The 10,709-nt window shown below is 44.2% G+C and overlaps 1 protein-coding gene across 1 annotated transcript in view; it reads right to left on the bottom strand.

Annotated features, from left to right (window-relative positions):
- Window positions 1–9,533, bottom strand: part of mapkapk5 (MAPK activated protein kinase 5) — a 16,576-nt gene extending 7,043 nt beyond the window's left edge. The window contains exons 1-10 of the mRNA XM_079270951.1: window positions 8,629–9,533; window positions 6,007–6,080; window positions 3,563–3,638; window positions 2,289–2,386; window positions 1,964–2,072; window positions 1,527–1,616; window positions 1,108–1,203; window positions 914–994; window positions 274–461; window positions 14–134 (exon numbers count right to left, since the gene is read on the bottom strand). Coding sequence (XP_079127077.1) covers window positions 14–134; window positions 274–461; window positions 914–994; window positions 1,108–1,203; window positions 1,527–1,616; window positions 1,964–2,072; window positions 2,289–2,386; window positions 3,563–3,638; window positions 6,007–6,080; window positions 8,629–8,664 — 969 coding nt within the window. The 5' untranslated portion in view covers window positions 8,665–9,533. The remainder of the gene's footprint in view (window positions 1–13; window positions 135–273; window positions 462–913; window positions 995–1,107; window positions 1,204–1,526; window positions 1,617–1,963; window positions 2,073–2,288; window positions 2,387–3,562; window positions 3,639–6,006; window positions 6,081–8,628) is intronic.
- Window positions 9,534–10,709: the final 1,176 nt, after the last annotated feature.

Raw genomic sequence — 10,709 nt, forward strand, 5'->3', positions numbered from 1 at the left:
ACTTCCCACTCACCTTGTCCATCATCATCTGGGCGGAGGGCAGCACGTTGTCGAGGGCCTCGGTGCAGTTGAGCCACGGGTGAGCCAAGACTCCCTCGATGGTCAGCCTCTCCTCTGGCTTCACCTTCAGCAGCCTGCAGGGGGCGCACGAGGCCGGGAGGCAGAACACGTTATCAGACTGAAGAAGGACGGATGACGGATGGTGTGAAAAAGGAAACGCTTTGTTCCGCAGCAAGATGAGATAAGGGAGCAGGGACAAAGAAGATGACTCACTTGCGGACGATGTCCTTGGCCATCTCAGAGATCTGGCTCCACTCATCTTCAGGGAAGTCAAAGCTGCCCGTCATAATCTTCTTCCTCATGTCCTTTGGGATGGTGCGACTGTGGTGCTTGGAGTAGAACGGAGGGTAGCCGCACAGCATCACGTAGATGATCACACCGAGAGACCACAAGTCGCAGCTCTGGAGATGGAGCGAGAAGAGAAAGAGACGCATGTATTTCAAGTGTAACTTCACCTCCAGATCTGAGCCTAGGTGGGCAAGGTGGGCAAGGGGCGAGAGATGAGACCACGCCCACTTCCGTCGTCAAAATCCTCGACGTAGTCTGAAAAAAACAGCGTGGGGCACTGAAGTTGATGGATTTGCTGTTTATCAGACCACAAGTGACAGACAAGGATCCCTCCCCACTGGGTTAGACTACTTCTCCGACAGTGCAAAACCTAGCGCCTCGTTCTCCAGAGCTGCCAGCTGGAGTCTCTTAGCGGCAGGGGAGCAGGGACCCAGCGCTGCCGCCCGTAGATTAGTCCCAAACAGTCGACTCCTTCTCAGAATTGGCCTTATAAGATTAGGATTGATTCAAAACAATACTTGGCAAAGTAGGTTGAAATGCAAAGTTCAACTGGTTTGGGTCTCACCTTGTTATAGGTATAAGGAGTAGGTGAAGTGGGTATAATTCCGGACTTTTCTTTTTGGTGTCTTCTTTGAGCCTCAAGTACCTGAAGAGAAATAACAACAGAAGGGATACATTGTGGACCACTGCTGCATTTAAGACGTCCCTATCTGTGCGAGTACATTTGGTATCTTTGGATGACTTCTAGTCGCTTTTTACCTGCGGTGCTACGTAGTAGGGAGTGAACTGAGGGGTCATCAAGTCTCCTTGATCAATTTTGGCAAAGCCAAAGTCACACAACTTCACAGGTGCATCCTGTGGAAAAAACAGAATCCCGGAGTGGAGATGGATGAACATGGAGCGAGCACAGAAACTGATTTCTGGCGATAGTTGTTTTTTTTGATGAATACATTCAGGTTCCAGGGAGATCATTGAAGGGTTGATTTTGTAGTTTAGGGCTGAAAATGCAGGTTGGATATTCCAAAAAGCTGCACATTATCTGCCACATTTAGAAATTGTTCCTCATTACAGGGTCTCGAAAAGTAAAGCTGCTGCCTTACAGTCCAGCAACGTTTATTTTCCTTTGTAGCAAAAGCACCAGTTGTGGTGAATTTGAAGTATTTATGTTGGCAACTTACCAGAGAGTTATCCTTAAAGAGCAGGTTCTCTGGCTTCAGGTCGCGATGTGCAATATTTAGGGAGTGACAATGTTCCAAGGCTTGACTGATCTACAGGGGGAAGAGACATCAGATTGAGACACCACTCTGTCTGGGTGTGTGTGTGTGTGTGTGTGTGTGTGCATCAAAGCAACTTTTAAAGACACTTGATTTGAGCTGGTGTGTGTTGCTTCTTTTGACCACAAATCTCACAGTTCAACTACCGTACTTCATGTGCGGCTTTATCCAAGCAGGGGGGGGGGCTACTAATGACATGTGGAGGCTGTTACACACAGAGGAAAAGTGTTTCTCACAAACAAACACGCCGACAGAACGGACTGACCAACCAACCGAGATTAAATATCGAGAACATTCAGAGAACCGATAAAAAAAAACAACGTCTGTGTGTCTTCACTAACCTGTTTAGTGACCTGACTGGCCATCTTTTCAGTAAAGTGCCTGTGCTGACTGATTCTGTGGAACAGCTCGCCGCCCTCCATCATTTCCATGACAATCAGGAGCCGCGCTCTGTAAGAAACAAGTGAGGAGGTGTGGATGTGTCAGGGGAAAGAGCAAGAGAGACGAGATGGATTGACGAACATATTTTCTCTCTCTCTCACACACACACACACACACACACACACACACACACACACACACACACACACACACACACACACACACACACACACACACACACACACACACACACACACACACACACACACACACACACACACACACCTCGGGCTGGACTCGTGCGGGAACTGGACACTGTTGGCGTAAACTTCCAGGATTTGCACTATATTTGGGTGGTTGGCACACATCATATGGAGACGCACCTGAATGGAAGAGAATCAACCACACCGTACTGTAATTCACTGAAATATGTTAAGAGTTTCATTTTAAAGTTGTGCAAAATAACTCCAACAGCATCCCACAGAAAGTGATGAATGTGTTTAAACTACAGCACAGATGTTAGTGAAGTGTTTTGACCTTTATGTCATTATGGATCATTTTCCTTCATCATGTTTACAGAAATGATCGTGTGTGTGTGTGTGTGTGTGTGTGTGTGTGTGTGTGTGTGTGAGAGAGAGAGAGCAGGAAACTGGAAACTGAAGGTGGTTTAGTACTTAAGCTGTGGAGCTGTGTGACACAAGAACCAGAACAGAAAGAAGTTTTACCTTCATTGATTTGTTTGGCCAGTTTACATCTTAATCCAATAAAAAGTCAGACAATAGCCGGTGGGCTCCGAGATTGCATTTCAGCCGACGCGTCCCGCCTCTTTTGCTCTCCACACGGACCGTTTACCTGCATTTAACCAAAGCCAGCTCGAGTGTGATTGGTCAACACTGCTCGGAACTACAAACAGAAGCCTCCGATACCAAAATCGTGTCCCGTTGCCTACAGATTGCAGAATCTGTTAATATAGATTACTACAAAAATATAACAAACTATACCGAGCAACCAATAGGGAGGCTTCTTCCAACTGCAATGATGCAAGTTATTCTGGAAATGATGCAGCGTCAGAATAAGAAAAAGGGCATTTGCAAGACTGTCCGAGACGTTATAAACCAAACATGTGAACTGAATCATTGTGCAAACACACAAACAAATAGAATGCATCGAGGTATACCGTAAAGACAAAAAGATGATACAAGTGCCTGAGGAATACATTGTTTAGCAGTAATCTGTGTGCATTTGCCTATTAGTGACAGTTTTCACAGTTCAGCAGCAAAAGCGTGTGTGAAGAGTCTGTGCTGCTTGTTTTGACTGCGTGTCTCACTGCTGAACTGCTGCGTAAGCTGCTTGATCAAAACAGAAGTCTTCTAATGACACGGAGACGATGTTACGAAGAAAAGACGGCAACACAAACAGACAGCGGAGGCACAGGAGACAGATTGGCGAGGAAAGAACAACAGGAATAAATAGAGACTGATAACAGGCAGGCAGAACAAAGCATTTTGAAACAGCCACAGACGACAGGCATTAATCAAAACCGCCAGAGTAACGCTAACCTCATTCCTGGCCTTGGGGCGATCAATGAGGATCTTCAGGGCCAGGCGCTCCTGAGAGGACTTCTTCACACAAACTCTTTAACAGGGAGAAAACAAAAGTCAACAAACATCTCAGTCAATATGATAAGAACCCTGCATCACAGATGTGATGCCGTACGCCGAGAATGAATACGGTAGTTTCTGTTCAGCTCTTTACAGTTATGTCGACATCGTTTTGTATGTCAGCCGATAAGTTACAAGAAATTGCAGCACGGAAATGCCAAGCTACTTCACTATTTACTCGTTTAATTAGCTTTTAACCTTTTATTAGGTTGAATATGCTTCTACTGGTGTTACAGTCCAGGGAATATATATATGTGCTGTGAAGTTAAATTTACAAGAAAGAGACGAGAAAGCAGCCGACTAGATCGAGTTAAGAGCAGTATTTTGTCAACATCACACTTTGTTATGGGACATATGAATCGTGTCTGCATCTTTGTAATGACCGTTGAACCAAATAGAGCCATCCGAGTCCGATTTCTCATAATCAAGGTTGAACATTTTTTTTGAATGCCTGGTAATGGTCGTCTTCAAACTACATTTTAGGATTGCAGCAGAACCCATGAAATATGGGCCGTGCTGCTGTACATGTCATTATCTGAAAAAGCCCCCCCCCCCCACACGTTGAAATACAGAGTCGGAACATCAAGAGACGAGCAGCGTTGCCCGGAAAGAAACATGAATCATACAGTTCAAGAATGTGTTTACATGGAGGACCGGTGAGTCAGTTTATCAGTATTCTGGTCACTTGAGGCCCAAACTACGCGCGTTAGGAAATCACAGACTGAAGCTATCATGGGTCTGTACCAAAGTACAGGCCATGCAGGAGGAGCCAGAGACACGAATGGACATATTACAGCCTGCATCAAGCTGTAATCAGCAGGGCGGTCAGACAGCATGAAACAGAAGGAGCTGTTTGAGCAGCCGCTGCCTCTGTAACGCTGAAATGTGAACACAAACAGAAGTCCTGCTCATGAAAAGATCATATCACTGTTGGCCGAGGCGACGAGGGGCAGAGGTCAACAAGTGCAAACAGACAAAATATTAAATGAGTAAACAGACACTGCAAACAAAAGGTGTGAATTAGCAAACAATTTAGAATCTGGTTGTGTCGAGCGATGCAGAAGGACGTCTCGTTTCCCAGCCTGACGACGACCTCGGTCTGTGCTTTAGATTCAGCACATGATTTTAAAGTAGCTACTGAAGGGGTTAATGGGTAAAAGTCATCGCTGCTTACTGCTGGGCTTTTATCATTGATCCCTCGTGCAGCCACAAGAATCCACCGTTTGATTCGAGCGTAGCTTCTCAAAAAGCAGATTAGTTGCTTTGAACAACATGTCATCAACAGCATTTGGACTAGAACCTCAGGAAATAGACAAAAATACTCTTAACACGTGTTCATTCGCACGAGAAGAAGTGTTTCCACTCAAGGGGGTGAGGGACAAAACTGTTTTGGGTTGGCTGGCTTCAAGCCCAGGATGCTTACAGTCACATGGACTGTGTCTGAGCCAAATGAGCCCCCAGCGACCACAACAACAGTGGCACCGGTGCCAAACATCTCCGTATCAAGCCTGGAGTTGCGACGGTGTCACACACAGGGAATGAAATTAGCATCTGACACCTGCCGAATACAGGGTAAGTAGTGTTGGCTGTGTGAGGTAAGGAATCCGGGTCACCCGTCACCATGGCAGCTATGTTTGTTTTACATTAAGAAATATCATTGATATATAATATCAGTTTAAAATAGTCAGGGATAAAGACTTTTCCACATGTCTGTCTGGTACCACTGACTTAGCATTTTTAATTTAAAGTTTGTAAGTGTTAAATCTACATAGATTTCAGAAGAGGCAGACAAACGAATTCAGCGGCCTGTAGAAATGTTCCGTGGCGAATGAGATTTAAAAAAATTTAAATAAATAAAAAATAAAATAATCACTAGTGGTTGGTCCAGTCTGCTCAATCCCCATCTGACCTTTTCATATCCTCAATGTGTGTTAATGTGTCAAGGATAAACTTTCAATCTGTGCTGGTGAAACGGTGCCACACTGAACACGATGCAATAAAACCACATGAGAAGTGACATGCAGGAAGGTTTCTTTGGCAGCAGTCACAACGGTGGTTTCATCCTGCAGTGCAGCAGCTGGGCAAGATGTCATTATTTACATCTCTTTAATCCCGTCATGGGATTCACAATACAATAGTTTCAGATCTAAACAAAACTAGAAAGCAATCTCAATTGAGGCTGGCTCTTCTCTCACAGCTGGGCTTAATCCGGCATGTCAGACTTCTTTTTGTTCCCAGTTCTGTCAATGCAACACTGTTCTGGAAGCAGACGTTTGACATCAACCTGACGCAGGACTGGAGGGAGAGCACGGAGAGAAGAACTTCCAGACACACAGACTCACCTGACAGGTCCACTGATGCCGGCTCCCAACTTCTGTGTCCAGTTAATGTTGTACTCGTCTAGAATGGACGTCTCCTGTCGGGAAGAGAAACACCACAAACAGTAAGTCGGATGTTTGGAACGAAATAAGAAAAACACACTTTTGTGCAGAGCTGGCATTGTTTAAAGTCCCTAAGAAGCGATCACGTGACTACACCCGAGGCAGGCAGGGAGGATAAAACAAACGCTCCTCGCTGGAAAGGAACTGCCCCCCCCCTCTCCTCAGGTGTAATCACTTTCACTCAGTGAGGTTATATTTGCTGCCTTCCTCCCGTTGTTCTTTTTACTTCCGACACGATGTGTGAGGCCTGTGAGTTCATTAAATGCTCTGACCTTATTAACTCAAAATATCTGCTGTGATGATTTGATTTATTGCTAATGAGTTGCTTCTCTCTCCGCAGAGCTAAAGCCACACACAGAGAGGCAAAGAAGTCTGCCTTTGAAAACAACTTCCGATCTGGCTGCAGGCAGCGAGTGACTGCTCTGCATTGATTGAACACATTACGGTTGTCCCACACTACCACTGACCCACAAGAGAGAAAGGCTTTCATTATAAAACAGGATACATTCAACGAAAGCAAAAAAAAAAAAATACAATGAGAGTTTGTTTTAATATGTAATGGCGAGTATTTCGGTTAAAAAATTAGTTATCTTAGCTTATCTTTCAGATGAGCATGGCCTACATGGGCCCCGCTAGCAGCTGGTCCCCACAAAGCTGTACCCTTTTTACCCCCTCATGGGTGGCCATGGCAACAGGATCAGCTGATTATCTTCTGTTTCAACCCTTCACGTGCCCCACACTTTGGTGGCACTTGTGAAAAGGGAAATAAGGAAAGTCATCCGTGCATCCAGGTGAACCTGGATGCACGGATGGGTGGGTCCAAACTGCCAAAGTCAAAGTCAAGACTCGCAGCTATCGCCACCCTGTTGCCTGCATTGTGCCCTTACCTCAAAAGGAACCGTACTAGTTGGTTAAACATAATATTTTATCAATGTACGCATTTGGATTACATATTGATACATCTTGTCTCAGCTGTTGCTGCAGGAGCTCCGCTCTGATCTCATCAGCCGCTCCTGACATGTTCTTCTGCCACCACTTCCTCTTCTTTCCCTAAACAGCGGCTCGGTTCAGCGGTCAGTCTGGTTCTCCCCTGAAGGGAGTTCTTAGTATTGCACTTGACTTGTGCTGGATTACAAGTTTTTTGGTTTGACAATATTTCCAACTTTGTGCTGTATTTGAGTAAAGATGCCAAAGAGAGCCATCCTACACTCATACTTTAAAGTTACTAACCCCAAACTAAGGATCAGACAATTGAATTAGAATTATCTGAGACTATATTGGTCTTGGCCAGCACAATGCAGTGAATTGTGTGCCACTGCCAACAGGCAGCATATGTTCTGCTCCCTGTCACTGCCCAATCTGGTCTGTGTGAACACAGACTGATGATAATCGGGATTCATCATGATTACGTAACATCTCAGCCGTCACAACTACCCAGGGGTCTGTGCCATAAACTAAATATCTTTGAAAGTTCTGACTTCACTACGCCCAACATTGGCGGTCCTGGATAATGGGTCTAACAAAGCTGGTGGTTACTGTAGAAGAAAATGTTATTTTTAAAAATTGTATTAACTGTATTTGTTTATATTGCCTTTGGGTATTCCTGCCAGTTCTGTCTGTAGCAGTAACCGATGTGCAGACAGAAACTATTTTACGTGAATTAACAAACCTCAGAGTGAAACCTTTTGGTAGTGTGAAGAGGGCCCAGACCAGACCTGCAGGAGGTCACACCTTAATGTAACAATCACCTTTAGATATGTAAAACAGACCTGTATTGAGCCCATGCAAATCCCCCACTACAGCCTTGTGAGTAACAGTATTGGACCTGAAAGAAACCGTTCAACATTACCAATCAAACCATTTGTTTACAGTGCCAGGTCTTGATACCACAGAGTTTGGTTGAGTCCAAAGTTGGCTAACGAACCCACTAATGCTTCGTCATGATAACTTCCCAAGTGTGCTCCAGTTCTCAGGACCATCCCCTCAAGTCAACCTGCCATTAGGTACACTCTGACCAAACCATGCAAGCAGGGGGCCGGCGCCACTTGGGATCACATTTTACTGCTTCCATAAATGCCTGAGCAGTGACATATTGAGGGGAGCAGGTCCTGGAACAGATCCCAGAGCCAGAGTGTATGGAAATATAATGACCCCGACCATGTTAGACAGATCCAAGCTCCACAGTAATGGTTTACATAAGAGTAAAACTTTACATAACACATTGTTCATGATTCACATTTCTACTGTTAGCTACACATGTGTTAGCTACACATGTGTGCCATGTGTTGTACCAATCTATGATTCAAGTGTACTTTTTAGTGCAGCCTTCATCGGAATCATTACAAGAGCAATAGGCAATTAAGATGGTGTAGACAGATTGTACTCAAACAAAAACATATGAAGTGACGTTGAAGTCAGCTTCCAGCTCTGCAATAACGTCTACTCCCGATGACTAACATTAACAGCATTTTAAACATGAACAGCATTTAACATCCATCAATGATTGCAGCTTCACAGGATTACCTTGATGAACTTGTCTGCGTTGTTGTCCTCCGACATGGTGCTGTGCTCCGGACAGGGGAAGTCTGCCTCGCCAATCTCAGACAGTTGACAGACACAACGCGTTTTTCTCTGACCTTCCCACAGTTTCGGTCTCGCAACCCTGGGCTGGACCAAGGCTCGTTTATATTACTATTTAGGACAAAACGAGGCCATTGGGGCAAAAGGATGTTCGGCCACCGGTCAGAGATCGGTTCACTCGGGGACCTGATGTCCACCAGCCGGTTCGATGTAACGTTAGATCGGGCCAGCAGGGCTCACAACCTCGGCGTCCGACTCGCTCTTCCAGTGGGTTTAAACTCAGTGTGGTGACCATGTAGAGTGCCAGACTCCGAGCAAGGTGAATAGAAAAGCCGAAGACGAGTCCAACGTGGACTAGGCCACCACTTTTGGAGGAGAGCTGAGCGTGGGACAAAAAGTGTATTTTTAGCCAGCGCAATGAGAGTAGAGCCCTGCTAGAGCGGAGAAGACACCGGTGACTGGCTAAGTGAGCTAATGCTACTCCATCCTGTGACCGGGGCAGACCATTACACAACAACCGTGAAACATAAAGTGAAGATCGTCGATATTATCCCGGATTAGCGCTGGGTTGATCTGACACGACGAGTACACCGTGTTCCCAGAAGCACAGCAGCCTATTATGTCGTCGAGCCGAGGCTGCTAACGGGCTAGCGAGTTAGCTTAGCTGGCAAGTTCGTTGTGCAGCTCTACTCAAAGCCACAGACGTTAACATTATTCCGTGAGACAGAGCTGGCCGAATACAAATCAGCGCTCGTACGGGACTATAACACAGTCTCAGAGATGGAAAGGGTTAATGGAGAATGTTTTCAGAGGTGACCAAGGAGATATACACACATCTCTGCACTATTTAGATAATCCCACAGTTGCTTGTCAGAGGGAATACCACAGACTGTATATATATAAGAAGGGAATACACAAAACGAGTCCCGTAGTGAACGCCTGATGAAAACAAAACAAAATGTTTTATAAATTAGGACAATATGTGGAGTAGTATTGTTTTTATGCGAGTAAATTTGTCTTTTTGATACGTATTAAGCGTGTAATGGTCGGAACAATTTTTTAATGAATTGTTTTACATTTTAATAAAATGAATGTGGAAGTAGTCATACCCCGGTGGGTCCTTATAAGGCCCCAGTTATTTTTTTAAATAAACTTTATTAACAGTTTGCGTTTTGCACAAACGATAGGAATACAGTACAACCCAAACCAGCCTATAATATATATGCATTACACACACAAATTAAAGTAGAATAATAAAAAATAATAAAAAACCTTTGCGGTCCTTACCTGTGAGTTTAAAGCAGACAAGCAGATAACAAGTTGGAAGACGAGGAAGTATGAAGTTGTGACGAATCTTGTTTTATAAATGACAAAAATCCTAACAGAAGAAGACAGTTAATCAGAAGTTCAGCATCTTTATCAGTAACGCAGGCATCAATTATATAAGTACATGGAAAGATCACTAAATCAAATATTCCAGTGTCTAATCATCTCACTCGTGGTTTGTCGTTTCTATATCACTTTTATAAAGAATACAAATACTGTCCAAATTTAATTAAATGTGAAGAAATTAATTGCAGGGGTAAATGGCATTGACCACTTTGAATTGCACTTCATTTTTGTAGGGACGGGGTATTGAATCGCATTGAATTAAAACTTTTTTTTAATGCTGGATTGAGTGAATTACAAAAGAATTACATTTTTATTTGGCCAGGAAATTAATGTGATCTGAAGCACCCTCAAATAACTGTATGGATTTAATTTTCACTGAAGTTAGGACCATTGATTTAAAGACAGGGGTGGTATAGAACTAAAGGAAGGGGTGTGCCTGCAAAAGGACGGGGATTTTGTAAAAAGTAACTCCCGATACAAAAGTACCTTCTGACGAAATAGTGAGAGTTTGACAGGAAGTCACAATACAGGACCAACACAATACCACCCATTTCTTGAAGATCTCTTTGAAAACATTGACCAAAACCAAAAACTGTATTGAGACCAGAATGTTTCAGCCAATTAATATCTAT

This window comes from Melanostigma gelatinosum (assembly GCF_949748355.1).
Source record: "Melanostigma gelatinosum genome assembly, chromosome: 6".
Classification (NCBI taxonomy): domain Eukaryota; kingdom Metazoa; phylum Chordata; class Actinopteri; order Perciformes; family Zoarcidae; genus Melanostigma; species Melanostigma gelatinosum.